At 44.4% G+C, this 21,558-nt stretch overlaps 2 protein-coding genes across 2 annotated transcripts in view; one reads left to right on the top strand and one right to left on the bottom strand.

The window, feature by feature from the left end:
• Positions 1-541: 541 nt before the first annotated feature.
• LOC115259808 (uncharacterized) lies at positions 542-5,609 on the top strand. Its single transcript, XM_062843318.1, has 2 exons — positions 542-5,100; positions 5,157-5,609. Exon 1 carries the CDS (start codon positions 1,663-1,665, stop codon positions 2,647-2,649), a length of 987 nt encoding a protein of 328 aa, XP_062699302.1. The 5' UTR covers positions 542-1,662; the 3' UTR covers positions 2,650-5,100; positions 5,157-5,609.
• The window catches only part of LOC115254010 (uncharacterized), a 28,042-nt gene continuing 11,998 nt past the window's right edge, over positions 5,515-21,558 (bottom strand). Inside the window, exons 3-5 of the mRNA XM_029858502.2 lie at positions 6,850-8,009; positions 5,812-6,784; positions 5,515-5,718 (exon numbers count right to left, since the gene is read on the bottom strand). Of these exons, the coding sequence (XP_029714362.1) occupies positions 5,819-6,784; positions 6,850-8,009 (2,126 nt within the window). The 3' untranslated portion in view covers positions 5,515-5,718; positions 5,812-5,818. The remainder of the gene's footprint in view (positions 5,719-5,811; positions 6,785-6,849; positions 8,010-21,558) is intronic.

Here is a 21,558-nt window from a genome sequence, read left to right as displayed (position 1 = left end):
CAATAGCACTTTTACTTTCTGCTGACTCGGTTTTGTTCTATGAGCCATTTTACGAAGTGACAACAATGTTGATGATGATATTGGTTTTCACGGGTTATTGGACGCTACCTCCTGTCAAAATTCATTCATAAAATCGGCTCGTAAAATGGACTATTCTGTCTACTCACGCGGTCTGTCTGTCAATCATCCGTCAGCCTCCCGTCAGTCGGTCCGAAGATGAGAGTTCAGGAGTCAGGGCCGGAGCTACTTACTGTTCGAAAGCAAGGTTGATGTAAAAGGAGGTGCATTGCATTCCGAACGTTTGCAACACTCCCCCTCGGTACGCCACTGTAGTGCAAGTGGCTTACCTTCGCTAGCACCGACGTCCAGTACCGCAACCTTAGTTGCAGGTCTTTCCAGAAGTCCACTTAAACCTTGGACAGACTGGTGGTGTACGTACCATGGTAAAATTATCTTGAAATGAGTTTCATACTGATTATTGTCTTCAATCAAGATAGGCTTGGAATAATTTTCTTGACAACTTGTACCATGGTACGAATACCACCAGTCTGTCCCTGACTTTACTGTCTGCACGGTGACGCGCTAGACCTGTCCGTCCTTTGCTCTGACTGCTTGAACCACTCTTCCTCGCGGCCAACAGTTTCTGGAGAGAGTACCGTCCACAATCTGCACCAGATCGCCTTCCAGGATGGGTCTAACGGGCTGAAACCATTTCGTCCGACGTGTAAGCGTGGGAAGATATTCCGCCACCCACTTTTTCTAGAAGTTGTCTGCGTACAGCTGTGCCATTCTCCACGATCTCTTCAGTACAGCAGGTCTGTCGTCAAACGTGCTCGGGGGCTTACTCCCATTAGCGGACCCTAACAGAAAGTGATTTGGTGTTAGGGGGGTTCGGTGTCATTGTCTAGCGGTATGTCAGTGAGCGGTCTTGAGTTCAGGATCATCTCGACTTCCATCAGCATCGTTCGCAGAATTTCGTCCGATGGGAGGCGGGGAGGGTCGAAATCGTTCATGGTCTTCTTGCCTGACTGAATCAAACGCTCCCAGCAGCCTCCAAAATGCGGTGCAGATGGCGGGTTGAACGTCCACTTGGTATCTGGACTGACAAACTCGGTCATGAGCTTCTCTTCGTTGACGTGCTCCAGTGCCTCGCGCAGCTCTCGTGAAGCTCTGATGAAATTCGTTCCTCGGTCGCTGATAATCTCCAACGGTGCGCCTCTTCGTGCTATGAAGTTGCGCAATGCCAGAATGCACGAGTCTGTCGCAGGGATTGGCGGCATCCACCGTGCGGTGCGAAAAAAGCGTGTGCTTCACACAATCGCAAGTGCTCGTCTCCCGTTTTGCCGAGAGACAAGAGACGTATGAGTGAGAGCTTTCGTAATTGTGCGAGAGACAATCGCAGCACTAGCTCTACGGCGCAGGGAGTAATGCACGGTGCTTGGGACTGCGCTTGTCTCCAAACAGAAAAAAATCAATTAATAAATTAATTGAAGAGTTTGTGTTTTCGGCAAAGTTGTTGCTTGTTTGGGTTGACAAGTGATGGGTCGTTTGATTCGAAATTTTTCCAATCGTGCGTAGTATCAAGCCAAGTGCCAGTTGACAGCCTACACTCGTAGCCTTCAGACGTTTTCATCAGAACTCCCGTGCTATTAATTCGGTGATATGAGTGGTTTTAGAAAAAATACACTAATTGTTGATTTTAGTGTTGTTCCCGGGCGACCCGATGTTCGCAAAGTCGAACACTTTCTAGAAAGTGAACTGCAGTTAAATCTTTCTGATGTGAAAAGTATCCAGTTGCACAACACGCGCAACTGTGTATACATTGAAATGGTGAACCACGATACGGCGCTGCGCTATGAAAAAGCGCACAACATCAAGCGGGCCTTTGTCTGGAAAGACAAACCGTTTAAAATCCCGGTATATGTGGACAGCGAGGCAGTGACTGTTCGTGTGCATGACCTGCCCCCTTCTGTCCCCCATACCACTGTCGCTAACTTCATGAAGAAGTACGGAGATGTTTTTTCTATCCAGACGGAACGATGGAAGAATTATTTTGTCGGCATACCGAACGGGGTTCGAGTGCTATTGATGCGGATCAAACACCCGATCCCTTCATATCTCACGATAGCCGACGAGATCTGCTATGTGGAGCACATGCACCAAATTAGAATCTGCAGGTGGTGCTCCAGGCCGGTTCATCCCAAGCAGAGATGTTTGGAAGCGACCGCACCACAACCCGAAACAAGCACAACAGCAGCAGCAGCAACAGCTCAATCAAGCGAGCAAATATTCTCCGACGCCGATTTCCCACCGATGAGCAGTAGTCAATCGACCCCATCCTCCCCTGGAGTAGGTGAAACGTTCATCGAAATAGTGGCGAGAAGTAAGCGTGCGCTTATCGAGCAAGAACAAAAAACAATTGTGCCTGCAAACCAAGCCGACCAAGTAGACCAACAGAGCACGAATGGAGACAACGACGACGACGAGGACGACGACGGACACGACAGCTCATCTTTACCATATGAGACCAATGACGGAACCAACAAACGGCGGCTGTCAACCAAGCGCGCAAAGGATAAGAAGAAGTTATGTGGTACTCAGGAATTACAGAGTGGCTGTGATTCTATTAGTTTATCTTTTAAAAATTAAAATGGTTTTATTGGCCTCGTAAAGCCTTTGGGCGTCTAGGCCTTTCAAATAAAGAAATTGATAAAAAAAAAGCCAAGTGCCAAGCACGGAGACAAGCACCGAGAGAGTGCATACGACAGAGCGTGAGAAACAGGAGAGCTCCAGCGCGCGGCAAAGTAAGCGAGCAACACACAACCGATTGCGCGTACTCGTCTCCTTCTACACACTAAGATTCAGATGTTCCAGCTCAGTAATTTTTCCACTGAGTTCAGTATTTTTTCCATCTTTTTACTGAGTTTTCAACAGCAGATTTATTTCGGTACACTCGGTAATCGTATTTACCGTTCACCAGTAACGATATTTACCGTGCTTCAGTAACTTTTGACAGTTTGTGAGCTGAGCTCGGTAACTCATTTACAGAATATCCGCAAAATAAATAACCGAGCGTACCGAGTTAAATCTGCTGTTGAGAACTCAGTAAAAAGATGGGGAAAATGCCGAGCTGATCTTAGTGTGTAGTTTGTTGTGCTGTCTCGTAGCAGAGTGTGCGGCACGCAAAGAGTTTTGAGTCGCACCCTATCCCTGGTCTGTCGTCAGCGAATGTGCAACCTCGATGTGTACACCCCTGGTTGTCATGCAGATGAGCAGAACTCCCCATCGTTTTTCGGATCGTCTGCCGACTAGCACTGACATCGGCTCGAAGTAATCGATCCCTGTGTAGGAGAATGGTCGTTGAAACGCTGCTAATCGGGCAGGCGGTAGATCTCCCATTGCTGGGGGCTGCGGTCTTGCTCGGCGAACTTTGCAACGTTGACAGTTTCTGCGGACGCGATCGAATTCTGTTCGAAGACAAGGAATGCCATATTTCAGCCGTATCTGGTTCAGTGCCGTTTGGTGATTTTGATGTCGGCATGTCGCGTGGTAGTCAGCAATCACCAAGTTGGTCACGTAGTTTTGCCTCGGGAGTAGAATTGGATTCTTGGCAGATTCATCTACCCATTCGCAGGCATTGATCCGTGCGTTGCTTCTTCCAGTAGAAGGCAAATAGGGATCATCTCGGCTTGGTCATCACATACGGCGTCTGACGAGATAGTTCGACACGTAATCGATACACGCATCGCCATCAGCCTGAATTTACGGTTCAGCTTAGTGCGATTGCTTCCAGTCGTCAATGCCACCAACTACGCTGGGCCTGCGTATCTCATGATGGACGATAGAACGCTCGCAACCAATTTCCTCTTGCTGTTGCTGATCGCAGAATTGTTGTGAATGATCCGGGATAGTGCTGAGATCACCTCCTTGCAGCCGTAACCGACATAACCGTTAAGTTTAGTCGATCGTCCAACATCACTCCCAAGTGTTTGACTTCGCGTTTTGAGTCAATAATGCACTCACCGACCATATTTTTGCATGCTGTACTGTCTTCCAGTTGGTGACAATAACCAGCTTGGTCTTGTGGTGAACTAGTGATAGCTTCTCACTCCGATCACTAGAGGCGCTATGTCGTCCGCAAAGTCTACGATCTGAGAAGGTTCAAAAGCTTTAGTAATTCGTCGTACATGACATTTCAGAGGGTCGGGCTCAAAATAGATCGCCGTGGATCGCCCGCCGTAATAGTCACACTCCTTTCCGATGTCTGTTTCGTAGATCAGTCTGCGATTATGAAAATAACTTTTCAGAATCTGTGTAACGAGTCCGCGATTGCTGCCGGTTTCCTATTTTCTGTTGCTTCTATGCTGTTTCCATAGCATCCGCAACCGTTGTGATGGCATCTTCAGTGGATTTGCCTTTCCGGAATCCGAACTGCATATCTGACAGACTGCTCTCACTTTCCGTGTACTTTATGGTACCTGTTTAGCACCACTCTCTCCAGCAATTTGCCAATACAATATCCAATAGGCACATCGGCCTATACCCTATACGTTGATGGATTGCCGGGAGGTTTAACTGGTAATTTGATAATATCGTAGATAGAATGTTCCACATAGAAAGAAATTCTGAAAACTACACTTAACGTAAATATTAGAACGTTTAAATTAACATTTGATTTAATTCGATTTTACCCTCGATAATTTATTGCACGCTATGTTGTAAGCAAGCTCTATACTGTAGACAACCTGTGATTTCACAATCCTATGGTGAATTGCGTCGAAAATGATGGAGGTCATTTTGTTACAGCAAACTCGGTGTAACTGTTTTGGACTGTGCAGCATGACCAAAGTGTAGAATTAGCATTAAGTTAAAATACACATAAATGGCCTGGCCAGATGAACTCAGCATTTTCATATTTTTCTTCTTTCTTTTGCGCAGAACTTCTTTCAGTGTCTTCGTGCTCGTTTTTCCGTCGGACATAGACTAAGAACACCTGACCATAGCGTCGTACTGGAAGATGGCCCTCGGAAAGGACTGACCTGCCAAATCTACAAGTTTACCTGTTACAAAAGTCTGCGAAACGTGTTTAAGACTGATAAGGTTAGTTAATCTATTTTATCTCTTTACATAAAACTGTACGTTTCCCCTCCTTATAGACAACTCTACAATTTGAAAAGTCATTTTGTCGATCTTCGGACGGTACCTTCGAGGAAATCGATCTGAGTGAATCGCTGAAAGACCCGCAAAGTAGCTCGAAAGGGGTAGCAATCAAACCGTTCCAGTACAAAACCTACATTAAGATGGGATCCTACCGGAGTGCTCACAGCAAGAATGTCCACTACTTCACAATCGAGTGGATTGCAGGGGTCCTGCCAAAGTGCCGATTCGGAGAGCTGCGAATTACCTTCCAGTATGGACACAAGGAAAACCACTTGCACGTGAGACCACCACCCACGCAAAATCCTATTTCCGGGGATGGAAGGGACATTTCGGCATCGAATGAGGTTCTCGGGGTAAACAATAATGCACATAAAGCTTTATAATAGGGGAGTGGAATGTGTAAAATATACAGCTCAGAGGGAATTGACTATTCCTATAGACGAACACGATGCAAATAAATATTTCGTTTTACAAATAAACAGTGATGACTAACCTTGTAAAACTAGATCTAAAATTGTACCGGATCCCTGCCAGTTTCTGCACAATTCTGCAAAATAGCTGAAAAAAACGGACATTGTTGAAATTTTAGACACACATTTCCAGTTCTGGCCAATAGTGCTTAAAATCAATAAAAGCAAGAAAATAACTCACCTTTTCGCTATTCTGCATTCGGTTGCACGCGACACAGGATGGTTTCGTACATCAACCGGCGCCACTCTTTCCGGTAGACGGATTTATTTGCTGCTCGGAATAGTTTGCACTTGGCCGCTCCGCTAATGTCTGAATATAGGAAGTAGTAGGTGGACGCGACCAGGAGTTCTTGGTTGTAGTTTCTAAGTGACCATTCGAATACGTTCAGCACACAGTCATCATTTAGCAACGTTTTTACAATATTCTGCACCGAGCGCTCCACCCCCGGAAGAAGGTATTTTTGTGACAGACTCAGCGCATCTAAACTAGCTTCGATGACCTTCGGAGGTGGTGCCATTCCCGTAAGCTTATTCACAGTCTGTAATTTGATCAGGTAGAAGAAATACTTCAACCCATCCACGCTGATATTTTCCTTCAGGAAAACTTCATTGTTCTTTGACTCTATAAAGTGATCGCCGTCGAACATCCGCTGGAACACGTCACTACCCTGTATCAGCAGTTTCTTGCTCACTCGGACGCTGTCCACCACCCCGCTGGCGTTCGTCACCTTAAAAGTGACCTTCTCCTCACTGCTGTTCTCATTGCAAATGGTGAGCGTATTGTCAAACTCCTTCGCCTCCAACATTTCACTGGGCGTTCCGGTGTCCTCTTCTTCACCGCAGATGCACAGGTTCTGAGCCAGAGTGGTAAGCCCAGAGCTAGCAGCCACACTTAGCCTTTGTTCGTACACCTCCTCCTCCTCGTCGTCGTTTTCATTAAGGATAATGTTCATCACAGTTTTCAAAATTTTCATATCGTACAACAGCTTGTGAAGCAGTTTGGTATCCCGGACTACGTACATAACGATGATGGACACTTGCAGCTGCAGGGTGCGCTCGCCGGTTCGAAGTATGTGGGCGATTTCACCTTGACCGTAACCGGTTTCCCCTATGTTACCGAACAGAGTCATCAGTTCACTGCAGGCAGATTTCATCTAGATTGGAGATGAGAACAATTTTTTAACGATGTTCCAGATTCTAAACAGACAAATTTACTCACCTCATCGCAGCTCCAGCACCGCGAGTGCGAACTGTACGGCACCTTGCACTCGTGCAACCGAAAGACAAAGTCCTGCTTCAGCAGCGGCAGAAAATGGTCCACGTGCTTGATGATGTTGGCTATGATCTGGAAAGCTCGCCCTCGGGGCCTTTTCGTCAGTTTGCAAATCTTCAACAAAGTGGACAACGTTCCCGGGTGAACGAATTCCAGCCCCTTGTGGGACTTGGAAATTGACCAGAGCAGCGTCAGAATCGGTTGCATCGGGCTCTTCTCGAAGGCCTTCGAAGAGACAATTTCCAGCTCGATGTCATGAATCTCGTTGTCGTCTATCGTGTCGTCGAAGCTGCAATGATTACGTTTCCGGGCTTCCTGTTGTGTCTGGGGTTCTTCCTCATCCCGTTCGAGATCCGTAGCTGACATCAGATTCGTGTTAGAGTTATCGTCATACAGGTATGCTAGTATGTCAAATTCGTTGCTGGTCTTTGCGTCCTCGGTATTGTCATCGACCGTGTCCGGTTCTGGTGGCACCATTTCCGCCGCATTTGGAACTACGGTTTCCGGGTCTTCCTCGGTGTCGCTACAAACTGGCGAATAGATGTCATCCTCATCGAACTCGTCAATTTCGTCAGTCCGCGCGGGACTAGAGCTGCTACTGGATGGGTTCCGAACGCCATTGTAGCTGGTGCTAGCGTATCCACTACTGCCGCTTTCCGGTGATTCCGGTGCCGATCCGTAGGGATCAATTTTTGCCACCTTCGAGTGCCGATAGTAACTGGAGCTCTTGAAATTGAACAACTCATCACTCCGTTTCAGTTTAGCTTTTTGGCTGCTGGATTTCCGCTTCGAAAACACGCTGGTATTCATGGTCTCCTCGTCGTCGTGTTTGATGTGATGAACTTCCTTCTCGTCTATGATGTTGTTGAGGACTCCCACCAGAAAGCTCACCAGACCATTGTTGAGCAAAATTTCGTAGCTAAGATTATCAAACCGGTACTGGTAGAGGGCGTAGAGAATTATACTAAGTTGGTGCTTCTCCTTGCACTGTTTGGCTAGTTTCATGAGGGCTTGCAGGGCACCACTACGCCGAATATGACCTCGGTTGCATGCTTCTTTTGCAAGCAAGCAGATAACACTGGTACAATAGCGTTTTTCCGAATCATCTGGAAAGGGAATTGAAAATAAATAAATATATGTAGAGTGCATTTTTATTATGAACATGCGTGATCAACCATTCACTTTCTAGAAGATGTTCTAAATGTGACAAAAATTGAATTACTGCCACTGTGGCATAGTTGATTAAAACGCCGAACTAGCGATACGGAGTCGTGGATTCGAATCCCACCAGAACCAATTTTTTTTTCATAAATTCGTTTGGCCAATCGAGGAGAGAACAAACGAAGAGAAAAAGTTAGCCTGAAGAAAACAAAAGTTCTCAATTCATCCAGGGAGAATGGAGAGTTAATAGAAAGTAGAACGGAGTCTTCAGGGATGACCAGGTTTTCGATGCTGTGGAGAGCAACTTGATTACATTGAACGAAGTTGTTGTCGTACTGCTCTAGTGACGATAGCGATTCAGAATAGTCGGCCAGGCAGTCGGCTATTAAACACGGGTCTCGGGTAAATTCACAAGGTAGTCGCAGTGTCATTCCTGTGGCTCTTCGTTTACCGTTCAGGGCGTTTACTCGGTTCCAAAGATCGGTGGCTGTTTGGTTAGCGTTGATTCCCTCCAAGATTTTTCCCAGGTCTTTCGTTTGGCTTCTCGGATTAATTGACGACATTCATTTCGCTTTGTACAGTAGATATCCATAGCATCACCTTTGCTCGGGTGATCTTTCGGCAACCTTCTAGCTACACGAAGAGTCTTTCTTCTTTCTTTTATGTATTTCTTTATATCTGGGGACCACCATGGCAGCGATCGACGCCCTCGCTTATCTTTGATTTCAGGGATGGAAGATAATGCCGCATGGTGAATTGCTGTGAGGAAATCGTCCATGTTTATCGATGGTGAATCGGATACCAGTGTATCATCCAACATGTCCTGGAACTAGTGCCAGTTTGCTTGAACTTACTTCCATCGGGGCGGTATGATATCGATTTTGGTTGTCCATCGATACGAATTGTGATCGGATGGTGGTCGCTACCCATAGGGTCATCTCCGGCTTCCCAGCGAAGTCGATTGACAATATCCACACTAGAGAGACTGACATCCACAGTAGAGTGTGTGTTGCCCCTGGTAAATGTTGTTGATCCATCGTTAAGGACGATCAGATCGAGTGATTCAGCAACATTCATGATAAGTGACCGTCGGGCGTTGGACGATGGGCTACCCCATTCCGTGTGGTGACCATTATTGACGTTCCATAGCACCAGAATTGAGGTTTCCACGCACTGCAATGCGTATCCCAGCCAGGTCTCAAGAACGGAACGTTTCCATTGGGGATGTATCACGAGATGACTGTCAGAGGAATAGGATATTCAATTCTGACACCTACTAGGTATAGGCAGATCAATATCCATTTGGATGGGAGAGTAGGGTACAGATGACTGAAATATTCTCGTTACGTTTGAGCACCCACTTATATTGCCACTTCAAAGAGCGGTTCAGACCGTTGGTGCTGATTCGGTGCGGTTCTTGAATGGCCAGGATAATAGGCTACTGATCCCGGATTTTCCAGATCTCCAAGGTTGTTACGTTGTTATAATAGCCTAGCCATTCATGTTCCACTGGATAACCAGCGGAGCTTTAGTTGGCGGTCTGTTCGAGTCGCCTCGAGGTACCCGGAACCACGACGTAGGTCCAGTAGAGTTGATTGTTCTTGTGTTAGGTGATTGCGTAAGAAGTGTGCTGGTTCTGGTTTCGAGTGGGTCTGCGGGTCTAGAAATGCTTGCTACGGTCAAATTGGTGTGGTTCTCATGTTGGGACTGGTATGGTGACAGGCCAAAGCGTCCAGCTGTTGGAATGGGAGTCCGCGAAAGTTTAAGTTGCCATAAATCATACAGCGCAGAGTCAGTTCTAGCATTTTCAGGCAGAGCTTTTCTATGTGGATTTCGCTTGTGTCCCGCGGTCCCGCGTAGTCCTTAGGGGTACAGGAGTTGCCCCCTGTTGCAAACTCGGGTTCTTCGGGATGGCTGTGCATGGCATTGGATTTTTAAACGCGAGTTTACACAAAACGAATTAAAATAGGTACTTTATTTGAAACACTACATTTTTACATATTAAAACGTACTGTCTTGCGCACAGACAGGCTGACTATTGACTAGTGTCTGACAATATTTACAACAATTAATTACTGATCTTATCGTGACACACAAACATATATGCGCCTTCAAGCATCGTCGCAGTGACAGGCGAATTGTCACTCGACACTCTAAAGAATTTTCACGTCCGATTTACGTGAAATATCACGTAGCTCATCCTTATTCACAAAATCTCAAAAGTTACCTGACGTTAGTAACTATCACCCGATAATCACGGCGTATGCACCGCCCGGTTTGGTAAGATCCACCTAATTTTCACGTAAATCGTTTGAATGCGTTTGTGTTAGTAAACTTCTGACTTGGAAGTTTCCGCAAAACGAAAGCTACGTGAATTTCAGGTGTGCAAAATAAAAACAATATGGCGTCGATAGTAAGTTGGTGCAGGAACCACGCCGTTTCAGAGCAAGTTACTGCAAATATTGAACGGTAATTTAATTGTTCAAGGCAATAGTATTTATAAACAGTGTTGACTTTTATTATTTTCTATAGTTTCAGAAGAAGGTGTTAGGGGCTGTTTGTCTAGTCGACGGACAATTAGCGAGTATTTGGAGCAGCTGGACGACGAAGATTTTGCGTCGAAACCTCTGGATTTGTTTGGAATTATCCTCGGAATAATCCAATCTTGGAGAGTCCAAAACGTATGTAGGTGTAGATGTTTAAATTATTATGTTAGTGAATGCAACTTCAATAACTCTGAATAAAAAACTGATGAAGAATTTTCCTAAATTGTTACATATTTGTAGCAGCTTGTAGCGTATTTGAGGAGTCAAGAGTTTTTACATCCCTAAAAAAAATGCTATGATGTATTTTACGGTACCGTCTTACCCCGCTCGTTCGACACGTTTTAATTCGACACTTTTTAATTCGTACCCCGCTTATTCGACACATGTCGAATTAAAAAGTGTTGGAATGTCACAGCGATGTACACTGTAAATGCAAAACAGTTTAATATTGCGCTTATACTCGCACCCGCAGCAGATCCTCTTGCAGACGCTAATTCCGGAAGTTCAGTTTTGGTGCTATTTGACGCCCAAACCGCCTGAAGATCAACAGGAATCGACTGAGCATGGCAACAATCGTAAAAAGAACGAGCTTTTCATTCGCACCACCGCAATATCTGTTGAAATCATGTTTCATAACAAATCCGGAAATCAAAACGAAAACAAAAATAGAGTTGCCGAATTTCAATGAGCAACGTGGTGTAGGGTGACCAGTTTGTCGAATTAAAAGTTTACCCCGGTTATTCGACAACAGTCGGTGTCGTATTAGCGGGGTAATACGGTATCACATAATTTATGCTTTTTCCGCTTTTTTCATTGCATTTTGTAAGGATTTAAAATCTTTTGCCTCTTCAAATACGTTACAAGCTGGTACAGCTACTTTATTTCCATTCAAAAATAATGTATAAATTACGTGAAATTCATGAAGAACTAATCTTGTTTTCACGTAAAATTTACCTGAAATTCCAGTAGCACTCACACACATTTCACGTAATCGGTACGTAAAATGAATGTCAAGTTTACCTGACTTATCACGTCGATTAGCGAAGCTCAAATTTATCCAGCTACCTGTCATTACGGTGAAGGTTACGTGAAAAATGTGGTGGACGAAAACTACCTATCTTTTCACGTAAATCGGACGTGAAAATTTTTCAGAGTGGAGAGCACGGCGTCTGAGCATAAATTATTTGAGGCAGTGCTGCCAGATTTCCAGTCGCAACACCCTCCTTGTCCGTCTCTCTTCCAGCCGCTACAGAGTGTCGAGCGTTGTCCGCCAGTTCCGGCGGGGATATAACTTCCGCACTGCCGCAGCCTTGACTGCTCTGCTGCTCCACTGGGGAAATAATCGAAGTGGTCCAGTGCTGATTTTCATTCCTCTACGAAGTCTTGCATCCCACATCGCCCTCAGGAGGATAGGAGTTGTCTCCCCTGTCCGTCCTTCTTCCGGCCGCTACAGAGTGTCGGGGGTTGTCCGTCAGTTCCGGTGTGATCATGACTTCCGCACTGACGGGGCATCGACTGCTCTGCAGCGCGTGAGTCAATAGAGTGTTGAGTTTTACGATCCTTTTTGTCGTTAATAGCGCTTGGGATGTTCTTTGACGTTGTTGTTTGGTTGTTTCGGGTGTACGCAGACAGTGGACTAGTCCTAAACCCTAACTTTCGGTTTTCGGGTTCTATTGCAGTTGGATGAGGGGGCTTCGTGATTGGTAGTGTTTGATAGAGATTCAGAGGAAAAACTAATCAGACTATTCAGATTTTAGGTGTCCGATATATATCCTGATGCACTAAGCATCGGTTCATCGCCTGACGAAAAGTCAACTCCAATTACATCTGGGGTGCCCGAAGTACGATCTTCTCGATCAGAGATAGTTACTGGTGAAAGCTGATGAAGAGCGGTTCTTTGTTCGTTTGTAGAGGGTTTCGAAGCTGTCGGTTTTAGACACTTTGTTCTTCGTACCTATTTTCTTGTTATTTACTGCCACGTTTTGGTTTGAAGGGATGTCAAGTGTTCTGTTTCCGTCATTGTTATCGGTGGGTGGCAAATTAGTGGATTGATTCGTAGAACAGTTGTTAGTCGATTTTTTGAAAACGTATATGCTCGATTGTAAGAACGGTAAGTGTTATGTCTTGTCTCGCGCCGCGTGTTATGTGTGTATATGCTTCGTATGGTAGCAATTTCCTTGTCTTTCCTGGCTAGATCACGATCCAGGGAGCGAACTTTGTCGACAAGGTCCTGAATCGTGCCGTGTTCCTTCACTAAGTTCAATCGGTCTTGCGGTGTGGTTTTGAGCGCTACTTGTAGGTTCTCTATTACAGCATCTTTACTCCGGATTTCCTTCAATAGCTATTCGATTTTGTTATCCTTCTGTGTCATCTCCTTCAACACATTGTGCAACTTGGTCGAAAGATCGGAAAAACGCTGATCATTACTAACGATTACCACGGATGCCATTGATTTTGAGCTGTGTTTCAAATCGTATTGGCGTCTGGCTGCTGGGAACGAGATTCCCATATCTACCCGCAAGTGTTGAGTCTCCTCTTCCTTAGTGTAAGTGGGACACTTGCAACTTGACAATGGGTGATCGATCAGTGGTGTTGCATCGTGTACAGAAGGCAGCTGCAGTGCACGGATTGTCTTTATAGATCGCATGGTTTTGAGAGCAGTGGCCACAAGTAGGACAACAGCAGTAGCAGAGCATTGGCCAGGCCCGGATTAAGGATTGTGGGGGCCCGGGGCCCGAGCGGATGTGCAGATGACCAAAGATGTTTTTCCTTATTTCCGAACAGTACTTGAGCAATATGAAAAATAAAGCTTATGTTAGCAATCAAAAAAGGTTTTTGTGGGGGCCCCTAAAATGTGGGGGCCCGGGGCCCCACGGCCCCCCCTTAGATCCGGCCCTGGCATTGGCGAAGGATTATTCTGAGGTACGTGATCCCATGGACGGTTAGGATGATAGTGGGAGCTTGATGCATGACTCTCCTAGAACTTTAGTGATTCTATGAATCTCTTTCACTCCTTGAGGCTGTAGTTCTTCCAGAAGCTCCGCGTCCGAATAGTTACAAGATTTGCTACAACTTATTACGCATTTCGAGACGTTGAGTACGGGATGCTCAACGATTCTTATCGCAAATCCGTTGGCGAGCTGGGATATTTGTTTCAGTTTGTCGACATGGGTTTTGTTCCGTAGTTTCAGGACGTATGAGCTTCGGGGTAGGCCGCATTAACCTTGACTCCCAGGTAACTTTCAACTGATTTTCTCAGGAGGATGGGAGCTGCGGGAAGAGATCCTTCGACGGCTTCCATTCGTATCATCACCAATTGTCCAAGATTGCCATCTTTATCCACCCATTCATGGTAGAGAGGTCCTGTGAATTCTCCATCTCGACGATTAACCGGGCCCGTATCCCATACAGGGAGGGAGAGGGTTTGCCCCCGACAGCATGTCGGGAGACCAGCAGACTGTGGGGTTCACACTATCATTTATATGCTGAGTTTACATTAGACGTGTAAAAGTCGATTTGGATTAGCGTGATCAGGAAGTAGAATGTTTTTAGTTTAGAGTGGACTTTGGAGGGAGTCAGACGTGGATAAGATTCGAGAGTGTAGGATGGAAAGCGTGGTTGTCCGGACGGAGGGTTTATTTTGGATTCAGGACGAATGGCTGGAGCTGACCGTTGCGAGTGCGGCTTGATTATCAGAACCCTACAATTATCTCCTGGACCGGGTACCGACCGGTCGTACAGATCGCCGCTTTCTTGGCCTTATCCCAGTTCCCGTTATTGGGGGGATACGGTATGGGTTCGAAAGAAGCGCGATGTCTGTACTCGACTCCGAGGCGGATTGCCAGAGCAGCTGCTGCGCGGCTTCACAGTGATTCAGGTTCAACTGTGTAACTTGCGTCATTTTCGGCCGTTACGTCCACTTACACACTCAAAACAGATTTGCGGGCTCGGCAAAAACGCGCACAGCCGTCTGCTCAGTAAAACTATCAGCTGATATCCCAGCAAAAAGTGACATTTGTTAGCTGACTCTCAGCAAAACGATTGCCGAAGCTCAGCAATGAACTGTCAAAATTGCTGAGATCTCAGCAAAATTGTTGTTTGCTGATTACTCGGCTGTGCAAATCTCGGCAAAAGAATGGAAAAATGCTGATATCCCGGCAATCTGGATTAAGTGTGTAGGCCCACCCGTCACATGGCCCTTGTTCGCCGTGCAAATCAGACACTTTGGCGCCGATTTACACTCCTTGAAGAAGTGGCCTTCTACTCCGCATCTTCTGCAGAGTTTGCTCCTATCGAGGCCTTTGCATGCCCACGACTTGTGGCCTCGTCCGAAGCACCTGAAGCACACTTCCGGCGGCTCACATACACTAAGCGGGCACTCCGACCATCCGACTTCAACCATGCCCTTAGCAGTCGCTTTCTTCTCGCCTGATGTGGATCGATGCGCTTGGCGCGTCCACATGGCACTGCTGTTTAAGGACAGCAGAGAGCTCCTCCGCGGTGGTGATCTCATCCAAGTTCTTGCACTGGAGAGTCGCCTCCGGCGTCAGAGCCCTCATCCGTACCTTGTCTCCTAACACTTCTTGTGCTTGTGCCTTATAAGAAGAGCCCTTGTTGACGGCATTCTTCTTAAGCTCTAGCATCATCTCTCCAGTCCTAGTGCGCCGGATGCTTTTAACATCCGCGCCTAGTCCCGAGAGACGATCCTCACTCCGCATAGCCCGCAGCACATCTGCGTAGCTGTTTGTTACCCTCTGTTTTGAGGACCAGTGCGTCGCCTCTCGTGCGCGAGTGAATATGAAGAAAACGACCAGTTATCAGCGCCAGCAACCACTACGAACGAATGCGCAAAACGAGCGAAGAAAACCCGAACCAACTGCGACTGCTGTTCCTCATCGGTCGGTTCGCTTGTGAAGCAAACTGACTGGTGATCGTTTATGTTCAGTTGCTGCGGTGAGTGTGAAGATGGGGAAATGATTCAGTGGTTTTATTTGTTGCTCAAAATTTGTAAAAACAATCATTCTGTTGGTATGGGAATGTTGTACTTGACTATTGTAATCGATTTAATTTGAGGGGGAATGTGATATGGCATTTCGAAAGGGTCGAAGGTTGCTGTTTTCATGAATAAACATACAATAATCAAATTCTTCTGCACATATGTAGAGTAGGTTGAGGCTATGTTATTCATATAGTAATAAGATACCGAAAAATTGTACACACAGGTTTCTACTCGCATGTTTTCTTCATTTAAGGAAAAGTAGGGATGTAGGGTTCTGATAATCAAGCCGCACTCGCAACGGTCAGCTCCAGCCATTCGTCCTGAATCCAAAATAAACCAAAATAAAATAAATAAATAAAATGATTTCGTAGTAAAACAGAAGAACTGTGCTCATATATGGCTGCATATTAATTTTCCCAATGCTTGAGGAGTATTGTGGGAACGGTTAAAAGGATTGACATTGACTGTTTTTGGACTTCGACTTTGAAATAAGAAGATGGTTGTGTTTCCGATGAGTTCTATAAAGATTCGAGCAACGCAGTGAGGTAGCTGGATTGTTTTGATAAGAAGGGTTTGTTGATATACATAATTGATTGATTGATTTATCTTTATTATAGAGACTTTCAGTCCTTAGCTGGTTCATCTCTTATAAACATGATGTATTGGTAGCAAAGCTGTGATTCCAAGGCCTGTGTGCCCTAAAAAAAGCATGGATGGCTGTTTGAAAAGTAAATTAAGATGCGGAATCGAGTGTAGTTTGTGTTTCCGTAGAAGGGAAACTGATCACAACTTGAATATTTTGACACGAATTAATTGTCGTTGGTTTTCTCAAGGATTTTCTTTAGTCTTAACGGAAAGAAGTGATTTATTTAGAAAAACATTGAAAGAGAAATAATTGTTGTCTATATACTGCTGCTTCAGTCATGACGGTTTACACCGGGATTGTTATTGTGATGTTGTGATTTTACCTTTAATGGCATCATAAACTCGATCTTGATTCATCTTCGTCTAAACTTGATGTCAAAGCCTGCGTTACGAGATATTTAGTATAATACGGTATTCTGACAGGTGCAATTATAATGCACTTGAGTTTGGAAAAAGGATTGAAGTAGTGGATGGTTACTCTTGTTCTTACAAGGCATGAATATTGCAAGACAGGCAAGTTGAATAGATTTGCGTTTGATAGTAAACGCTTCTCGACAGTTTGTTATTTGTATGCTTGTATAGAGTGGCGGATTTGAAGATAATTTCATTGCCAGGAGTACCGACGATGTCACTGCATGAATGGCATTCCAAATCTTACATAAAGATTTTGAAAGCAGTAGGCACCAGTTAGGTTTTTTCCTACTCATGGCATTCTGTTAAGGCTTCCCTTGTTAACTTGAAACATGATGGAATGTAGTATATGATGACGACGCACGTGAGCGAATAAAATACATAATACAGTAAATTGAAATAGACATGCTGAATAAATAAACAGTATTGAGTTTGCATAATTTTATCTCGCGATACCTGTTGCTATAAATCAACATACGGAGAACTAAAGATGTTATGAAATTTCTTACAATTTCTTAACACGGGAAATTCGAACACAAATCACTACCATACAGGCATTTGGATTGGTCAATAGTGGTCGTCACGAATACATAAGTGCGTAATAACCTACTAAGGACTGATAAGTACTGATGATACAAGGACTCACGTGAATTTTTATTACCGAACGCATTCTCTAATTTGACAGCGTTTTGTAACTAGCCTAAAGCCCCGGGTTCTTCAATGTTGTCCTGGGACTAAACTAGAAGCAATACACGGATGAAGCCAGAGTTCCGATGCATGGACAAATATCAGTTCTACCGTTTTGTTTTTCTCAGAAATAGAATCGATTATGTGAGATTAAGGGCGCACTTTCGCTGGGATGTATTTCCCTGTGAAAACGGTACTTTTTCATCACATTCGATTTCTCGAACCTCTGAGGTAACAAAACAAGATCTGTACAGAAATCGATGCTCCATTGCCGCTCAATGACAATGGAGTAGTACGACATGCACTAAATACTAAGGATACGGGTATTGCCACAAAAGATCTAAATACTGGTCGCAGTGGCTCATCCGAACAGAAAAAAAAATAAGACGATTCGGTTCAGCTCACGGTCATTACATCAATGAAAATTTTACAGGAGGTCGCGCTGTAAATGCCAAAATAAACGCTGTTGTTGATATGTAATATGGAAAATAGTGAGCAAGGGAAAATAAGTTATGCAGAATGAAGGGTGGATCTGGAGAAAGATTTTACTTGGGGCAATCAACATAGAGTTTGAAAAATTTAAAGAAATTTTAGTACATATCTCTTCCCTAATTGTTGCTTATTGAAGTTATTGACTTGATAGTTGTAGAAAATGTATTCAACTTATTCAACAAATGAGATTATTAAAATATGCATTTTCGTGATGTGGCCGACTTTACATATAAGTTTTCTATTAACATGTGTTGGATACAAATCATGGGCAAATGTTTTCTTCAAGTAAATGAAGGACATAGGTAGGTTTCTGCAAGTTTAGATTTATGACATCTTTGACAAGGTCTGAAAGTTTTGGATTGTACGTAGCAGCTTATGTTTTGCCATAACCTTAAGTTTAAGCTTAGATGAAGTGATCATTCAGTATTGTGATCTAAATGTGCAAATGTTTGAGGTTACAAGAAGTCATGAGGTAATCTAACGAGTCAGTGAAATAAAAAGAAGTTTTGTAATTTTTTTTTATTCAATTAATGACACTTTACACCGAAGTGCATTCGTGTCAGAAGTTTTGTAATTGACTTTGGATGTGGTTTGGATGAGAACCGCGGAAAATTAAATTATTTTGCCTTTTCCTTGAAACATGATTTGTGATCTGAGGTGAAACGTAGGTCTGGTGATGATTTATTTATTGGGAAATACAGATGTGTGCTGTTGTCAGAAATATAATCTAAGTTAAAAAAAAACTACGGCAGATATGTTCTTTTAAAAGGAAAGATGGGGGAATGTGATATGGCATTTCGAAAGGGTCGAAGGTTGCTGTTTTCATGAATAAACATACAATAATCAAATTCTTCTGCACATGTGTAGAGTAGGTTGAGGCTATGTTATTCATATAGTAATAAGATACCGAAAAATTGTACACACAGGTTTCTACTCGCATGTTTTCTTCATTTAAGGAAAAGTAGGGGTGTGGGGTTCACACTATCATTTACAGTCAACTTTCGTTCGTTGCACTAAGCTCTTAGCCCAGTTAGTGAAAGACTTTCACTAGGTGGGCTGAGTTTTGAGCTGTCAAATAATCTTTAACAATAGAGATTCAGGGCTACCAACATTGACAAATCGTGTTTCACGTCAAAAAGTGACGTTTGACTTCGTTTTAACTGGGCTATAGCCCACCTAACGGGCGCCCAGTTAAAACGTAGCCCACCTAAACGTAGCCCAACGACCGAAAGTTGACTGTATATGCTGAGTTTACATTAGACGTGTAAAAGTCGATTTGGATTAGCGTGATCAGGAAGTAGAATGTTTTTAGTTTAGAGTGGACTTTGGAGGGAGTCAGACGTGGATAAGATTCGAGAGTGTAGGATGGAAAGCGTGGTTGTCCGGACGGAGGGTTTATTTTGGATTCAGGACGAATGGCTGGAGCTGACCGTTGCGAGTGCGGCTTGATTATCAGAACCCTACACAGACCACTTAATGATAATTCGGTTCACAGCAGAAAAGTATAGGTATTAAATATATTTTTCACAGGCTCGAGAAACACCACCACAGCATAAGATGCCACTCACTGGGCGATTTTTGCTCGGCTGCTAAACAATAGTCCATTTTACGATCCGATTTTATGATTGAATTTTGACAGGAGGTAGCGTCCAATAATCCGTGAAGATCAATATCATCATCAACAGTGTCTTCACTTCGTAAAATGGCTCATGGCAGTCAATTCGATTGTTCGACTTTCTCAACGCTCAAAAACAGATATCGACGGTATTTTTGCTCGAAATTACGCACTAAACGACCAATTAGTAAATCTACTTAGGCGAATACTTCAGGCTTGCTCTGATTCGAGAAGATACACCGACGAGACATGATGATTTAACAGCACCGTATACGCGTCGAGCAACGATATGGTAGACGCGACCGATTGCTACTATATAGCTAACTGTCGACCATGAGGTGGTGGAAGATTTCGTCTACTTCGGATCTAAATGTACCATGTACAAAACGCTGATAAGACCGGTGGTTCTCTACGGGCACAAAACCTGGACTATGATCGAGGAGGACATACAAGCACTCGAAGTGTTCGAGCGTCGGGTGATTAGGGCCGGACCATCTTTGGCGGTGTTCAGGAGAAGGGTGTAAGGCGGCGAAGAATGAATCACGAGATTGTTGCACTCTACGGCGCGCCTAGCATGCGGAAGGGCGCAAAAGCTGGAATGATACGATTGGCAGGGCGTATTTTGAAAATGCCGGACAACAACACTGCAATGCGAGTGTTCACAAGAGATCCGTATGGTACAAGAAGACCTGGAAGATAGCGTGCATAAATGTGGAATGCGGCTAAGGATGGAGGACTGCAGCCACGAATCGATGAGGAACTTGCGGGAATTGCAAAATCCCTAAGCGAAGGAAGGAGTTCCAAACCTGGCCATAAAAGTAGCTATTGCAGGAGCTTCCTGGATGTTCAGAAATGCCTGAACGCGGGAGTTTTCCCAGAGGTGTGGAAGCGACAGTCCAATATGCTTGATTGACACGGCGGGGAAGGAGCTCTAGAAGATTATTCTCAATAGACTGCTGAGGCACACTGAAGGTGTAATGGCCTTTCGGCAGCCACATGGGGGGAGGGCATATTTCCGGCTATCGTCCACTGCAGAGCTACAGAGGAGGTGGCGCGTGGACTCGGAGAATGGCTAGTTCAGACGCAATACAAAAAGTGATTAAAGGTAGGCCGTCTACGTGGGGCATACCGGTGCCCTGCGGTCGAATTCGACCGTTATAACGAAGCGATTAAGTGGCCGCGGAGAGAACATCCTGGTTGCATTGCTGTAGTGGCGTCGGTCTACTGGGTTTGATTCTAAAGGCCCAAATACAATGTGGGCGGCATAGCGGCATGGGCGGCAACGGCAAATTTCCAACACACGGGACGCCATATGATTGCGCACAATGAGTGTTTAGCGGCAAGAGCGGCCTTGTACTAAAATGTGCTTTTTTCCAGAAATTTGGAAAAACGCGGCAAAGGATGAACGGCAAAGCGGAGCAAGTTAACATTCTGTTATACCCCGGGCAGACATGTGATTCCTGTACAACGGTACGCAGTATCAAGAAAATTCTAACAAGACTGACTTGAACTGAGAGAATTTCCAGTATAGCACTCATTTCAAGCGCAGTGATTCTTGTATCACATGTGTGTCATAAGTATTACATTATAGTCCTTTGCGTGGACGTAATTTGAGTTAGAAATATAGAAAACTAGAACAGGTTTTTGGATGATGATATTTCACCGTGCTATTTTATTGAGTTGATCAAAAACATCTGTCAATCCTATAGTAATGCAATTTCAAAAGAAAAAACCCGACTGACAGTGGCAAATTTAAAACAAATGATCCGGTAAGTATTTATATTGAAATAATATTGTTTTCTTTGGATTTGACACATCTTCGCATTACGCTTTGCGTTAGAATGTTTTTCTTTCAGCATTTTTTATATAGTTAAATTTATGTCAACCAGCATATTAAAAATCAGAATGGAACAGAAGATCCAATTAACACTTATTAACACTCCCACTGCCATGCTATAAATCACTTACACCAACTGCCATGCCTCAAAACAGTGGGAACGGTATTTTTCAACTGCTAATATCTCAGCCGTTTTTCATCCGATTTGCAAAATTTTTGAAGCTATGAATTTTCCCAGCCTTCTAGATGAATATAAAATTTT

This window comes from Aedes albopictus, unplaced genomic scaffold, assembly GCF_035046485.1.
Source record: "Aedes albopictus strain Foshan unplaced genomic scaffold, AalbF5 HiC_scaffold_152, whole genome shotgun sequence".
In the NCBI taxonomy this organism is placed as follows: Eukaryota; Metazoa; Arthropoda; class Insecta; order Diptera; family Culicidae; genus Aedes; species Aedes albopictus.
The sequence above is the reverse complement of the archived record's forward strand: the minus strand, read 5'-3'. Positions and strand labels throughout refer to the sequence as shown.

Coding starts and splice junctions, on each gene's coding strand:
- LOC115259808 (XM_062843318.1), top strand. CDS start 1,663: ATGAGTGGTTTTAGAAAAAATACACTAATTGTTGATTTTAGTGTTGTT.